Source organism: Brachionichthys hirsutus, chromosome 8 (genome assembly GCF_040956055.1).
Source record: "Brachionichthys hirsutus isolate HB-005 chromosome 8, CSIRO-AGI_Bhir_v1, whole genome shotgun sequence".
Lineage (NCBI taxonomy): Eukaryota > Metazoa > Chordata > Actinopteri > Lophiiformes > Brachionichthyidae > Brachionichthys > Brachionichthys hirsutus.
In genome coordinates this window covers 7,774,936-7,791,087 of record NC_090904.1, presented here as the reverse complement: position 1 = coordinate 7,791,087, position 16,152 = coordinate 7,774,936, and the positions used below count along the sequence as shown (strand labels likewise).

General features: G+C 44.9%; 1 protein-coding gene across 2 annotated transcripts; it reads right to left on the bottom strand.

Moving 5' to 3' along the window:
- capzb (capping actin protein of muscle Z-line subunit beta) lies at nt 1-8,906 on the bottom strand. 2 transcript variants are annotated; one of them, XM_068743004.1, is made up of 10 exons: nt 8,711-8,906; nt 5,888-5,977; nt 4,899-5,020; nt 4,358-4,471; nt 4,129-4,270; nt 3,629-3,745; nt 3,473-3,538; nt 3,208-3,284; nt 2,709-2,810; nt 1-1,115 (listed from the first exon to the last, which is right to left on the bottom strand). In XM_068743004.1, exons 1-9 carry the CDS (start codon nt 8,711-8,713, stop codon nt 2,717-2,719), a joined length of 825 nt encoding a protein of 274 aa, XP_068599105.1. In that variant the 5' UTR covers nt 8,714-8,906; the 3' UTR covers nt 1-1,115; nt 2,709-2,716. The 2 variants fall into 2 exon arrangements, with proteins under 2 accessions (XP_068599105.1, XP_068599106.1); XM_068743005.1 differs by lacking the exon at nt 2,709-2,810.
- Between the last annotated feature and the right edge of the window lie 7,246 nt (nt 8,907-16,152).

Below are 16,152 nucleotides of genomic sequence, written 5' to 3'. Positions count from 1 at the left end.
TAGCTTTTTACAGTTTTTATTGTTGCTGGAGGCTCTAATACAATATGAATCATAAGCTTTACAAAATAAAAACAAAACAAAACACAACAGAAGATTCCCCTCCAAGATGGAAACAGTGAAAGGTTTCCACCGGGACACAAATCAAATCCGTGACCCCCAACAAAGACTTAGTGGGTGAGGAGAGAGAAAGACGAGTAAACAGAAAAGAGGTGGCGATGAAGGGCCCCGTTAAAGGGGGGGGGGGGGGGTGACATCGTGGGTGTGTAATCACCCGCCAATTATAACAGTTCATCCCCAAGTTTGATGAGTCAGTAATTTCACTCAATGCATGCCCATGCTTCCACACACGGGCTCACGTGCACACACAGGCTCACGTGCACGCGGACAGATGGGAATACAGAGGAAACCCTTTAACGCACAAGATGAAGGCCGCCCTCCTCTTCATACCGTTTACGTTGCCCAGAATAATGTCAGGTATACGAAGACAGTAATAAATTCCTACAAATATATCACGAGGGCATCATAGACAAAAAAAATAGACGCGACGTGTAAATTTGACGTCCATAATACAGCCCCCGTCAAGCCCGCATCGCCCGCAGCAAGGTCTGTTTCTTCGTCACAGAGGAAGAGGAAGAGCAGGGCCACGGTCGCTCCACTTGAGACCGACCGAGGACACGCCGACAGATGTGAGAACATCAGGGATTATTACCACGATGACGCTCACACACTGCCAGATTAGCATTCGATCCGTGACATGGGAGAGAACAGACAGAGAGAGAGAGAGAGAGAGACGGGTGAAGAGACAGCAGGAGTGAATGACTGCATGGCAGAGGAGACGCACAAAAGCAAAAACCTGACAGAGGGAAAAAAAAATAGAATAAAAAGCAAAGCATTTTCTCCTTTTTTTTGTTTTTCCACAAATAAACGAGAGTGCGGCACTGAAACAGGCATGGAGGGAGAGATGGAAAGAAACGGAAGGGACGAGGTGAGAGAGAGAGAGAGAGGGAAAACAACAATAGCATCTCTATGGCTTCTGCTGCTTGCGTTTGAGTGCATCCAGCAGGTCGGTCCGGAACGCTTCCTGCTGTGCCTTATCGTCCAGACATTGAACACTCCTGGAGGGGGGGGGGGGCACAAAGAGAGGAGAAACATCAGATCAAACACAATGAGTAACAGTAAACGTTTCCACAGCAACGGAAACACAATGTGTAAGTTCCTAACGTCTTTGGAAGCATCAGATTCAGCACTCGCCCGTTTCTGTGTGGGAAAGATGCGAGTTATCACACACGAAACGTAAACACACTGCTGACACGCCGGGCCGTTAGATCCTGCGCTTCACCGGCCTACAGCATCTCACACTTAGTTTTACTTTATTCAACTATCGCTTTAAGATTAAAAGGGGGGGAAATCATTCTAAAAGAATAATAATAAAAAGAAGATTCACTGCTGTTGGCTTTAATTTAGTGGTGAATACGTGGAAAACACTAGTCACAAATGTCTGTTATTGTTATTCCAATGCTGTGCTTTCACACACACACACACACACACACACGTTCCTCTCTCCTCTGAGAGGACATGGCCAGAATAAACACGTTCTGGAAAACCTTATTTGGGTAACAAACTGCAGATGATCAGCGGCGGCGGCTGCTTTGAATAATCTGACATGGTCAGCGAGTTCTTCCCTCACAGACAGACTCAAAGGTAAACAAAACCTGCAGAACATGCCTGCACAGCTGGTTAGTCTTCACCACGCCAAGGAAAAGGCAAACGCGTTATTATGATGCAGTCACACACTCACTGGCACGAAGAGACAGAAAGAGCTGACAGGTTTACCCTAAACATATTCACTCGTGTCATTAATAATCCAAATGCAGCATTCGTCTTTGTAAACCGATGTTTGAAATCATTACAAACATGCTATTTGAGAGAGAAATCATTTCCATGCGCCCTAAAGGCCACAGCTCCACCCCATAAATGATGGAAGTGTGCACCGTTCTGAACCCTCCGATTCTACGGGTGTAGTTTGGCACTCGGGACGAGGCGGGTTAATCGAAGCACGCGTGAACTCTCCCTGAATCAGACTGATGAAGAGAACTTATTTAAATCATCCCTGTTCATTTGAATCCCTCCTAATTGCATGAGCAAAATATCCATCCAGTATGTGATGTACAGTCGTCCCTCGCTATATCGCGGTTCCCTTCCCGTGGATTTTCTTACCGAATATATGTACATGTATCGTGGATTTTAGGCTACGTCGTGGGATTCTGCTGCATGTATAAATGTTTACATTTTATCAATAAAATAAGCATTTTCCAGCCTAAAATAACACCAAAAAGAAATAGTTAAAAATGAAATTACAGCACAAAATACAGTACCAGTACGGCACACATTGAACGAGATCTGCGTTTGGAAAACACAAAGAGGCGCGGCGACGTGCGTTCCAGCATGTCCCCTTGTCGCGTCTCGCTCATCCAGTCAGCATCAGCGTGAGTTTCGTTAAAGTTTCGTTAAAGTTTGAGTTTGGTGTCGCTACTTTGCGGATTTTCACCTATCGAGGGACGACTGTACACGCAATGTTTGATGAAAAAACACTGAACTGTCCCAGTCTCAAAAGGTTTCTCTACTCCTTATTTGTACTTTGTCTGAATCCGTCCTTGAAGTCAGTAACACACACACACACACACACACGTCTTCATGCCAGGATGTACCTCTGACCCTAATCAATGAAGATCTGACGCTGGGTGAGGACCTGCGACAGCTCCTTCTGGAGCTGCCGGTACTTTTGGTTATCAGGCAAAGACTCAATAGATCTGGAGGAGGGGCATAAGGAGGAGAGAGGACAGAGGGTTTGACAGGAGGACAACGAGAAGGCAGAATAGTTTTGGGAGTGTGTGGGGTGGAACATTAAAAAAAAAACACACATTGCAGCTGGAAAGGAGAGTATGAAGAGAGGAATCGGAAGAGGTGGCGTGAACACAGAAAAGAACGCAGCTGAAAAGATGGAAGACATTTCCAAACAAGAAATGACAAGCCGGATAAAGAGGTAATAAAGACTTCAGTTGAGCAGCTAACAAGAAGGAGACAAAGACAAACGTGGTCCCTGCTCTCAGGAAGACGGACACAAGAGTTCCTGCAGACCCAACCGGCCGGACCTGCTGTGAAAGGAGAGAGGGTGGGCCAATACTTCCACGATTCATGGAGCAGTACCTTAGACCGTTGACGATGTCCTTGGTTTTGCCGAAGTAGATATCATTCAGGGTGGAGCGAATCTTGTTCTCCATATCCTGGAATGAGAATAAAGACAATTTAAACATCCGCAGGATGATTCCTGAACTCCCATTCGTCAGCGAATCTAGACGCTGGTGTGCGCGCGTGTGTGTGTGTGTGTGTGTGTGTCGCTAATGACACCAACACCGATAACACGTCATTTAAATATTTAGGAGAGCAGTTACAACAAGGACTCGATACCGACTTCAACGAGGCGGCCGATGGTGCCGATGTGAGGCGGGGCGTCTCCGACTGCGTCGTCTTTTTCCGTCTGAGATGGAAAGCCACACTCAGTGAAACAGGCGGCCGCAGAACAGCCAGAGAGCGCCGCGGCGGTTTCTTGTCTGGTTTAACGCCGTACCTGTCTCGTAAGGCTGCCGCCCAGGTTCATGGTGCCGGAGTCGGCCTTTGTTGTCTGGAGCCACAGCATGACGGTGGAGGTGAGTTTGTAGTGAGCAGTGCGGCCGTTGGACTTCTCCTACTCACACAAGAAGCACAACACAACACTGTCCATCACGGCGGGCGGTAATAATCGCCTACCAACGTCATGCACAGGTCTCTAATTACCAGGTTAAAGATTGTTTCTCTTATGGTACAAAATCAGACATTTTTTTCTCCACTTTACAGAAAGCTGTTTCTGTTTTTAAGATCGGGGGTAATACTTTTATTCTGGATGAATTATTTTCCTGCCAGGTGACAATCTCTCCTACGCTGTTATCTTTAAGTCTCTTATGTGCCGTTTGCTGCCATCATCGTTTTGTTTTCGTAAGAGAGGTAATATAATCCCGGTCAAATACAAGTCACACACGGGAAATAAATATTTCATCTCTTACGGTGCATTATCCGTTTGGTCTTTTATACCTGCACCTCCACCACATGGATGGAGTCCCAGCACCCTTTGATCTTCTTGGATCCATCGCCAGCCTTCTTGATGAGAATAACTCCAGCAAAGCCATGATCCAAGTCCCAGAGGTACACAGAAGATACACCACCCTCAAAGTACCTAAAAACACACACATCAGAGGTCACAAGAGGTCGACCAGTAACGGCTGAAGGAAAGCTTCCAGTGAGGTCACTCGGCTGGACTCACAGGTCTCTGTACTGATCAAAGGCGTTGTTGGCTTCCACCTCCAGTTTCCTCAGGCGAGATGAAGGCATGGCACCATCTTCAATGGGAGGTTCATACTTATTACTCCACGGAGACCTGATGGATCAAAGAACAACGGGGCGGGGTTCGTCTATCTGTTCAACAAATGGGTTTCTAACAGCTTCAATCAGACATGCAGGACATTCACAGTGATTAACACCGAGTACCGAGCTGAAAACAAGTTTATGAACTCAGAAGCATTATTCCTGTCATTATTTAAGCGAAAAATGTGATGTAACAACACAAATATCTTCTAGTTGTTATCCCCGGACTTTGATGCCGTCATTACAGCTAAATTGAGTCACAAGTTTCCAACTCATCACAATGCAGTTAGCGTTCCGTGACTTCCTGTGATATAGGACATCTCTTTCACTTGTGGAATGCTAACGTGCTATGAGAAAAATCACACCCTGGAGTGGTGTCGGTTTCTCCAGTGTAAATTAACAAAAGGCAGAAATGAGAAAGGTTCAGTTACAAACTGGACCTGTAGGAGTCGCCGTCTCGGTTGTAATCACAGAGCAAATAGTCTTTCCCCACCACCTTATCCCGGGCAATCTTCAGTGGCTGGTCCACAGAGGAGAGGAGGTCCTCACACAGAGTGGGCACCTGGACACAAACAGGAAACCCACATGACTTGACTGAGACCACAGGGAGGGAGCAACCTCTGCAAAACATCACACCTCTGAAACTCGCAGCCACGTGAAGTTTCAATTCTCAAACAGATGCCACTTCAAAGAAGGAGCAATCACCAAAAAAAATGTATCCTCATATTTGATCGCCTGGTTTTAGCTAAATTTTTTTTATTAAAATAAGGAATGTCTTTATGTAATCCAACAACAGACGCTGGAGAAAAGAGGCCCAGTTTCCCCCCTCCCCGACATCCTTGGACATGCCCACACCTGGCAGCTCAGACTGGGCCAGACGAAGGGAGGAGGGTGGGTGAAGTGCAAAAAGACCATGGAAGGGGAAAACAAGGAGTACGGGGAGGAGGAGATTGGGGGGGGGGGGACGGGTTAGGAAAGAGTTGATTCCTGGTGATTCTGACTTGCCAGGGAAAGTTTAAGCAGATACGGTGGAGCAAAAAACAAAAGAGAAGCCTGACAGACAGCTGAGATAATAATCACGAACAACCAGACACAATGAAATGAGTGAGGAGAGGCCAGATGCCCTGGGGAGAGGCTAATGGTGAGGGAGGAGGCAGAAGAGCAGGTGGGGGGGGGGGGCCTGGCTGCTCTGGAGCCATACCCACGAATAAGGTGGCATGGAAACATTTGTAAAAGTGTGATTTGATTTGTGCCTGGTTTCATTTGTCAGATTTACCTGCCTCCTTAAAAGAATTAGCAATTCAAAAATACGTTTTTCTTAAACAGAAACATTTGGGAAAGAAACCATTTGAAAATTCACCGACAGCCTATAGCATCCGTGCCCGTTTCACCTGTAAGGAAATCCATTAAGCTAACAAGACAGACTCACCAGGTCGATGAGGTCACTGAGGTTCTTCTCAATCTGCTGGGGAGGCAGACGCCTCATCAGGTCCAGGGCACAGTCCAGCTGCTTGTCACTCTGAGGCGAACACAACAACCAACGCTTGGTAACTAGTAGCAACACATCGATTCAAAGCTTGGCTGCAGTGCTGCTTTCCTCCACACGCAAAGCGTGAGCGCTAACGCTTCAGCTTGTAAGTGTCAAAGAAAAGCACGAAGATAATGTTTATAGTCGAAGTTGTACACACTGTAAAATCAATGATTATGGTGATCAACCAGGTACGGGAAAACCTTAGTGCCAGATAATAAGACGTCGTCTGTGAGACAACAGGACTGGTGTAATATGTATTTTATATTATTTCATTTTAAATAAAATAGGACCTCTTCATTGTTACTATATTAAACAGATATAAAAGGCAGTTGATGCGGAAAGAAAAGAATCCGTTTTCAAATTCTTCAACAACAACTTTTAACTGAAAGCAAAATGTCAACAATATTTTTGAGCTCTACGCGACTAAACAGGACATTTCAACAAAAACATAAATCCTCTGTGACTTCATATTGCCAATCGCCATTAACTTGATTAATATGCTCCGCCACACCTGTGCGCGCTCATGAAATGTCCTAAAAGTATCACATCTAACAGTCGTGTGTGTGTGTGTATGTGTGTGTGTACACCCTGCACAACTAACGTCAGTCCACATGTACTGTTGACACAAGACAAACACAGAGCCAATAAATACTGTCGGTCTCAGGCTTGTTGAGCTTCCGTCTAGAAAGACTCCCGTCGACTGGGAAGATGAATAAACAACCCTCCTATTCAGCATATTTAAAGTACACACCTCTTCAGTCAAATTTGCAGGTAAGACAAATAAAGTTTACTGGAACTCCATTAAAGGTGCACCTAAATCAAATAGGTTTTGGTGCATAAATGTACTACATGAGGATGACGACGCGTGCCCTTCATTGTAGGCGTACAAGTATGAAATATAGCAGAGTGAATAATCTAATGCTGGAAGAAAAGGTAGAACATAAAAACATTTAAATGTGATTGAGCAGTATTAGGACAAACCAAATGTTGACTAATATTGTTTTTTTTTTTAGTTGCGTACTTAATCTAAATGAAAACTTAGTCAATGTGGCAGCTGTGGAAGACAGAACGTCGCGTAAACCCACACCAATGGAGTCCTCTCTTAAACATGTAGTGAGCAGGAGAGACCAGCCTCAACACGAAATGCCGGGAATGTGAAGAAGTCGGCTGCTGTTTCCCTGTTGAGGCACAAAACCGGTTTCTCACCGACCCTAAGGAAGTAACAATAGCTCAAACACTTTGATCCTGAAAACCATCAACTAATATAAATATAAAGTGTTTTACAGTTGTAACTATTGCTGATGAAGCCCGGGGGGGGGGGGGGGGGCTTTACCCTGACATACTTGGAAGACAGCCTGACTAGAAAAGGCATTGCACTAATACATTCGTGTTTTGATCCATGTATTCATGCTGCATCCCCCTGAGGTGTCAACAAAACCATCTGTCCTGGCTTATCTGTGAAATAACAGTAAACTAAAGCAGCTGGAGGCTAATCAAAGGACGAGGGCATGTTCTGGAATAGGGGACCCCTCATCTTATAAACATTTTAGTTAAGCGTGACCCTGAAAATAACAAGCAATGTTCCCCCTATTGCCTGTTTTAAGATCTCTCTCAGCTGATGGATCAGTCCACTCCATCAGACACCTGCGTTTCTCGACTCTGTGTTTACCAATGCTCCTGTCTCTGCGTAAACACTGGCTCAGACCAATAACCCTAGGGGTCAGGGGAAAGCGATGAGGCTGAGGAGACTGGGCGACTGTGGAGAAAAACCAGCTGTACATCCCAACTCAGGCACAAGACAATTTAGGTCATGGAGAACACTTTTGGGCGCAGTGTGAATGCACGGAATAGTTCTGAATTATGCCTCGTATCATAACTTCCGGGTGGCGCCTCCTACGGTCGCCCTGGTGCTCTCGTGCGTTCCGTGTCGTTTGTATTGTGTCTGTACTTGTATGTTTTTTGTATTTTGTCATTACTGTTAGATGCAGCACGACTTCACCGAGAAACATTCCTAGTCTGTGAACCCTCAATGACAACGGCAATAAACCACTTCTGATTCTAAACTGGAAGGGATAGGTCGAAAACACAATCAATAAGAAATAGTTGCAGGTACGATTGACAAGGAGAGTCAGAGACTAACATTTTCCCAGTGAGTTTCAAGTCATCAAACTCGCAAGGCAAGGGAAACTGTTAACGAGGGAGTTTTGACAGTTTGTCATGGTCAGGAATAGGAGGAGCGAGCAGTCTTATTTTAGCTACAGGCAACCCGGCGCTTGACTATTTTAGCGAGTGCGTGTGTGAAGTGCAGAACTGATGGATCCCGAATGTGTTATATTCGGACTCCCCAGAAAAACTATTCACGAACTTGTGTCAAATCCAAAACATCCTGTGCTAACTTTATGCCTACAGGGAAACTAGCTTGTCTTCTTGCTAGCTATTAGCTAATAACAACAATTAAATGGCTATTATCTTAGAATGGAGATAATTAATTTGTATCCAGCACTAAAAAGTTCTGCATGCATTATAACTTAGATATAAACTGTGACTTATGCACTTAGATCTGTTACTGCTGCTCTCGGGTTACCGACCAGCTTGTATTAGCCTAGCCTAGCCTAGCCTAGCCTAGCTTAGCTTAGCTTAGCACTAGCAGTTAGCAGTAGCCCCATCGGAGTCTGCTTGCACCATCCACATTTCTCCCACCAGTCGTGCCGCGGCCCTTACCATGTCTACGGCGGTATTAGCTGGGTAGAGGGAGAACGATTTCACCGACGACTCTACGCCTTAGCTTTCCTGTAGCTCAACAAGTCGCTCCGCTCGTCTCTTGTTGTTGTTTTAATTAAGATGTTTTGTTCGCCTCTCCCTCACTGAACCCAGCCCTGTCAGCGAAATTCACTTCCTCAACCGGGCTACAGGAAGGAGGAGGCTGCACTCAGAAAAACAGGCCTCGTTTGCATGTCCGGGTTACTCCGGGCTCGCTCTGCAAGCAGCCAATAGCGGAGATGTGAGGAAGGCATTGCCAAGTAGGGAAAGAGAGGAGTGGCGCAGTGAACGTGACGTCAGAGCAGCCCCGACGGGAGACAGCTCCACCGAGACTGACGGAGTTCAAACGTAATAGCGCTAGAAACAATTATTACCTTCGCCGAGGCGGGGGTAATACTTGATATCCTTCTGGACGGATATTGATTACATTTTCAGGAGCTGTTGGGAAGGTTATCAGGAAGATATGATTACATTTTCAGTTTGAAATTTTCGATAACATTGCATTCAATGGAGCTTCAAAATGTATTTCTCAATATCTCGGTTGATTATTGACCAATGTTTATGGGATTTGACACAGTCATCTAGGGTGGGGGCCTCTGTCTTACCACCAAATTTCATCCAGGTTGGATCCAGCATGGCGTTAGGGAAAAAGATCACATTTTAACATAAAACATATGTTACAAATAAACATAAACTCTGATTCACTTTTACTTTTCATGATTCTTGTGTAAAGATACCAAGAACAATTTAGAACCTTTTGGTGATGATCCAGATCACCATGTGAATGTGTAAATCTTATTATCAGGGGAATGAGCTGTTCGGCGCCGGTTGCGTTCTCTGAGTGCTTTTCTAGCTTTACATAATGTGATGTTAGCTGTGCTATAAACAGAGAGTGATGTCTTGCTTTTCGAAAATATTCATATTTTGTTTTCATAAGAGAAATACGACATACATCTTACCTTTTCTAAATGTATTTTTATTCTCATAATTTGTTTAGGTATTAGGCCGAAAGCATGATTGTCATCATTTAAATAACTCTGAACTTGACCCTGAACTATGATATGATTTAATAACAAGTCATATCATACTGAGTTAAGCTGCTACAATTGGCTTGTGCCAAATGAGGTGGATAGTTAGTGTAAATGCAAATATGTATAATATGTAAATGCTTTAATCTGACATTTTTATGTAATACTGTACATTTATTTTTATTTTTATTTTTAATTTTAATTTTATAAGAATTATGATCTTTGAGAAAAAACTGTGGAAAAAACCATCACGAGTCTGAAACTATCTTATGTAAATAGCAGTTATAATAATACTCTATTTTGATTGGAGCTTATTTTTCAATAATAATAGCATTTTAATCACTTATTTTCTCCTTTATAATTCTTTTTTTTCTCCTGAGCATGTTTCCTACTTAAAGAAATACGATTTTTTTTTTAGAGACCAATGCATATTGACAGTTTTATTTCCTGAATAACAGTCTATGGACAGAACGTATGGGCGGAAGCTCCTCTCTGGAGTCGGGGCGAACGAGTTCACGCGAGTTTCTAATATTCTCGCGTGATTTCCCAGACGCTGCGGCCGGATGAAAGAAAACATGGCGGACGAATACGGACGGAGGTGGGACCGCTGCCTTGCTGACACAGTCGTGAAAACAGGTTCGTGACTTTTCACATGTACCCTGACTTTGTTTAAAGTATTTAACAGTATATTATACTTGGTCAATAACCTTGCGCTACAGAGGTAGGCGGCAGCCGAGCTCCTTTTTATCCGCCCTAGTTTGTGACAAGTCCACTGAGGTCAACTGTAAACGAAGGCTATCTGTTCTACGATCAAGGGTGTGTGTGTGATGTTATGTGATGTTATGTTATGTTATGTGATGTGATGTGATGTTATGTTATGATTGGAATATGCGGCACCCATCTGAGCCCTCTCACACTGTGCAAGATGACAGACGAGAACTAAAGAGAGATCCCGCCTGTCCAACATGAAAGACTCGAGAGGCTGTTAAATTGCCCAAATTAGTGTATAGAAGACTGCGAGGTGAGTAGATTAGCATCTACGGCATCCCACCACGGAATATAAACTCAAGGACAAGAGGACACCATCAGAAATCAATGAAGCCAAAGCACGCGCGCGCACACACACACACACACACACACACACACACACACATAAAGGTTATGCACGAGACTAAAAAAGGTAAAACCTTCTTCCCAGTCTTGCAGGGGTCTGAAAGATAAATGACCTGAAGTCCCATTGTGAGCCATTTACAGTGTGTTTTCCAAGCAGCTGTTCAGTCTTTTCAGAGGAAGGTGGGACATTCTCAAAGTGGATCTCCAACAGACTGAAGACATTTTTGTGCAATGAAACAAATTATGGATGAGAGACATGTTTTTCTCCCTTCTTGGATGGATTTCATGCAAATAAATAGATGATTGGAAACTTCTGCGTCTGTTTTGACAACTTCAGCCTTGGAAAGCGAGCTCCTTGTTTTCATCGGTAATCCCGTTCTGCTCATACATGTGGCCACGTTGTCATCGGAGGCTAAGCGGATCTTCCGGTGAGTGGATATCTGATCTGTATCGGCCCCAACGAGCAGAACTGTGGTTTTGTTCTCCTTGGACGATGCACCTGTATTTACAATGGAAAGCTCTTGCACTTGGTAATGCCTGATGGTGGGTTTTCAAATGCTAGTAAAATAAAATGACAGGAAATAAGCCAATAAGATATTTACCAGCTACTATTGGTCCGTGAGCTTTATTCTGGAAGGAGGTTTTGTTTACAGAGCAGATTGTATAAGAAAGAATTCAGGGATTTTAAAGAATTGTTTTGCCCACAACAATCTTTAAGAGTATTGCTTGCTTCAATTTTACCTTGAATAACTTGCAGAGTTCTGTTTTTCTCTAGCTAGGGCTAGGGCTAAGACTAAAAACTGCTAGTTGAGGGGAAAATGAGCTTGAGAGCAAGCCTTGGTGCATATCTTGTGGCCTTGTGGGTTCTACAGTTCACTCTACTTGGACACAAATGTTTTTGTTAGAATTCATCTCCCTTGGAAATGTCCAGACAAAGGAAAGAATGCCAAAATGAAATGCTGATCTGCCCTCGTATTTTGCCAATGCTCTTACTGTATTATTGTCAGTGGAAAAATCAGAGGCTACAGTAATGCTCTGGCTGAGGAGCGAAGGAAAGACTGAGGTCGCAACAGACGGAGAGCTTTAACTCAATCTGGGCTCGAGATGGAAGCAGAGGACAAAGATTTGTTTTTGATCTGCACGGATAATAAAGTATTCTGATAATCAGAACTTTTGTTAAAGAGAACAGCCTGAGGGTTCATGCTGCATCGCTCCCTGAATTTAATTAAGAGTTTGGGTTGGGGGGGGGGGGGGGGGCTGCTTTTAGGTGTTTTCTGTGCCGCCTGGCCTGCTTTTGGGTGTGGTGTGGTCTGCAGCGAGGTGGAGTCAAGTGCATAAACACATTCCTGCTCGAGATCCAGCTCAGGTCTGAGCACTTCAAACGACTTTGCCACCTCCCCGCGCCAATGACCGGGCCGCCGGGCAGGCCGTACTGGGTCGAGGTGCCACATGGGCTTTAAACCATCACCTCTGTTGCCCTCTGCCTTGAGGGCGCTGTTGTTGCGTCTGCCTCTCTTACTGCTTTCTCTCTCCCTCTCTTTTTAAGGAGCAACGTCTTGCTAACTTGTGCTGCTTACGAACTCTTGCATCAATCATGAGCGGGGCGCCCCGCTGCCCTCATTACGGCAGATTTGCTTCTATGCCAGCCATTTATTTTTTTAATGTGTGCTACCCCCCCCCCCCCCCCCCCCCTGTTTTTGCAGCAACTGGCCTTGGACTTGGCGTTATGCTCTCTGTCCTATTCTTCAAACGTAAGTCGTCTTTCTTAAGGTAACTTTGTAAATGGATAAAACCAAATGTTTTAAATATGTTTCTTCCTCAGGACGCTCATGGCCTGTCTCATTCGGATCAGGTTTGGGACTCGGCATGGGATATGCCAACTGTGAGCATGACTTTCGGGCACCGTACCTACTCCATGGCCGCACAGTTAAGGCGAGTGCATCGGCAGAGATGTATTGATTGTCGTCGTTTATTCGTCACACCAGGCTGATGAGTTTCTTGTTGTTTATGTTTTTTTGCAGGACCAGTAATGAAGGCCTAAAGAGGAGGCTTTGCCATGAGTTTCTGATTCTTTTGTGTGTGTGTGTGTGTGTGTGTGTGTGTGTGTGTGTGTTGCTGCCCCTTTCTTTCCTGACACTGCTTGATGATTAAAACATGTTTATCTTATGGGCAGCGAGTGCGTATTTAATAAAGTAATCATGGAGAACTTGTTTTCTCTCTCTTTCTCTGTGCGTGTTTGGGAAGATAAAATGTGGTTTTTGGTGGGAGGTAATTGTGCGTCTTAATGAGCTGGGACACTCGGACGCCTGCTGTTTCGGAATGAGGGCCAGGTTGGGCATCTGCAGCCTCGTGAGAGAGTGGGAGGAAGAAATGCTGCACAGAAAGATGGAAACGAGAAAGTAGCATTGTGGAAGACGGACGGTGTTGAGAGAGAGATGCGTAGAATAGTCGTGGGTCTCTGTGAATATCACAGCAGCGGGAAGCCAGTCTGCTCCTCATTAATCCTGGAACAAGCATTTGCACATTATTCCAGGCTGCGCTGTCCTGACTTTCTTAGTTACGACCGTTTTCATCACCTGGATTTGGAGCACAAAGAGTGTGATTGATCATTTTCATTTAGTTGCATGGCCCTTCTTGGAGATGTGTGCAGAAAAACATTAAATCACCCCCCCCCCCCCCCCCCCTGCTAAAGCAGAATCTGTGGAATGCAGAGAAATGCCATTTCTGGAACCGGCGCTTATTACAAACAGGTGAGTTTTGTACTTTGCACCCTGAAAGGAACACATGGGCCGTACTTTAACATCAAAGGAAACACTGCGCCCGCGCCGAGTTACACGCTCACATTTCCCCTCTTCATCACAGCAGCAGATTTCCTGTCTGAATTTAAGCCATGTCACTCATTCCTTGTCCATTAAAATACTTGTTTGCAAGCGAAGCATGAACAGATGGGGGGGGGGGGCTTTTAGGCGTAAGCCAGCTTGAACACCTGTAAGTCAGGCTGCACCGGTTGGATGAAGTGCAGAAATGTATGTTGGGGGGGTCGGGTAACAAGTGACGGGCTGAGGTGTCGAAGGTCAGCCAAAGCTGTGGATCTCACCTGTTTGTGCTCGTCTGTGACGAATCCTAAGTGTCAGACGAAGCCGTTTGATCGCACTTTGAGAACATCTGAGGTTCGTATCATTTTGATTTCAGCCATTATTGTATCTTTTGCTCATTTACTGCACAAAGTAATTATGACTTGTTAGCAGGTATTTTATATCGAACATAGGGATGATTGGAATCGAAAACTGGTTCCCAGTGTTTCAATTCCTTGGAATCAATTGCCATTTTTGCAAACGATTCCTTTACGGGATTCCAGAGGGTGCGAAGAAGTCATTGAAATCACTCACCAGGCAGCCATGCAGTAGGAAACATCAAAAGTAGATGCACCCAATAGAGAATAGTGTCCTCTGTGGTACTGCTCGATCATGAAGACAAATTCAGATGTTTTTCTGCTGCCAGTCAGTCGAGGTGAAGCTGTTGCTATTTTGCTGTTGGATAATTCGCTGCATAACAATCATTAATATGCTGCACTCGCATGTTTCGCATGTTAGATCTGGTTATTTTTCTTTTGAAGATATTCCCATCTCATCTGAAAGCTGCCAGTAGAAGACACGGATATTTGTGCCTAAGCCGTAACAGTTTATAACCTGGGCACCACATTCCATCATATTCCCATGATAGGCCCCTTGTTTTCCATTTAAATGTCATTTAATGGATAATCAAGGCCAGGGAACAGTTAGCCTAGTCGTGGCTCCGTTAAATAACCTTCATTTCTTATGATGATATCTGTAACGATCAGCTTTTCATCTGTTTCATGCGTTATCATACTCTTGATCATTTCAAAATCTAAAAGCACATGTGAGTAAAGTCATGGCAGATGTATCTTCAAAGTTATGGCATGATCGTTAAGTATTTGTTTATTCTCACTGTATTTATACCCCCCCCCCCAGTAAATCCAGTCCTGCCTCGATCCCACTTGGAAAATGTTGAACCCCCCCCCCCCCCTCTCCATTTTCATTCGGCACAGCAGGACCCCTTCTCCCCGCGCCTAAGCTCCTGCTACAGAGTTTTTTTTCCCCAAAAAAACTTGGGAAGTGTTTTCAGGGGACTCGAACTCTGGACGGGAGGAGAACCGAGGGGAGGGGCGCTCCGAGCTGATGCGCTCAGAGATGAGATAGCGCGCATTACCGACCCCCATCTCCTCATCCTTCCCCGACGCACGGACGGAGCTTTTTTCCTTCAAGGATGATGTAACTGTTTTATGACAGAGTGGGGGCCCGGATTTATCCTCGTCGCGCAGTTTCCTTGTGATATCCGACGGCAAGCCGCATCCCGAGGTGGTCGCAGCCCGAGTCCGGGTTCCAGTGACGCGGGGTTCGGTTCGTTGCGCGCTGGTAAGGGTCGTTACTCTTGAGTAGTTTGACAGGTAACGCCATTAATGCGGTTGTGAAAGTCAGTAAATTACCGTTCCAGAGCGAGTTACTTTTCATCCGCTATAATTAAGCCTGTTGAAAGTTGTAACTTATTCTGTCTTCCCCGGTAACGATAACATTATGTGGAAGGGGGGGGGCATGAATCGCAAAAAAAAAAAAGGGAGTTGAATATGAATGATATTCATTGATAATAAACATTGATAGACTCATCCACGGCCCGGATCGGTCGTTACACGCGTTCCTGAATGATGTGGCGTACTTTGCGTTACTTGAAAATAGCCCGCAAGTAACGCTTTAACACATTCAGAGTCAGCTTTAAAAATGTTTAGCGTGAACGTCTCAGTCACGCAGGACACATTTTAGTGTATTCGAAGCCAAGACTAAGCCGCCGGTGTAACGCGTTACTGTAACGCGTTACAGTTTGCCTCGGGGTGCTCAGTCTGTGGAGCGTGCTGCGTTTGAAAGGAAGGAGTCTGAACTTTTGAAGTCTGTCCGCAATGATCGATACTCTTAAATTTCACAGCAGCACATCCCTTTATCTTCTCCATCTGCTGCGTCCTGCGTGGAACAGCCCACGCGGAGACAAGACTGTAATATGGGAGTGTGTAAAGGAGTCGACGTGGGTTTTCTTTTTTTCTTTTTAATAAGCAACACGAGAAAACGATTTTGTAGGTTGTAAATTACGTGAGTGCTAAAGGTATTTTTTAAAGAGTATAGTGAGACAGAGCAGAGGACAGACAGAACAGAGGACAGACAGAGCAGAGGACAGACAGAACAGAGGACAGAC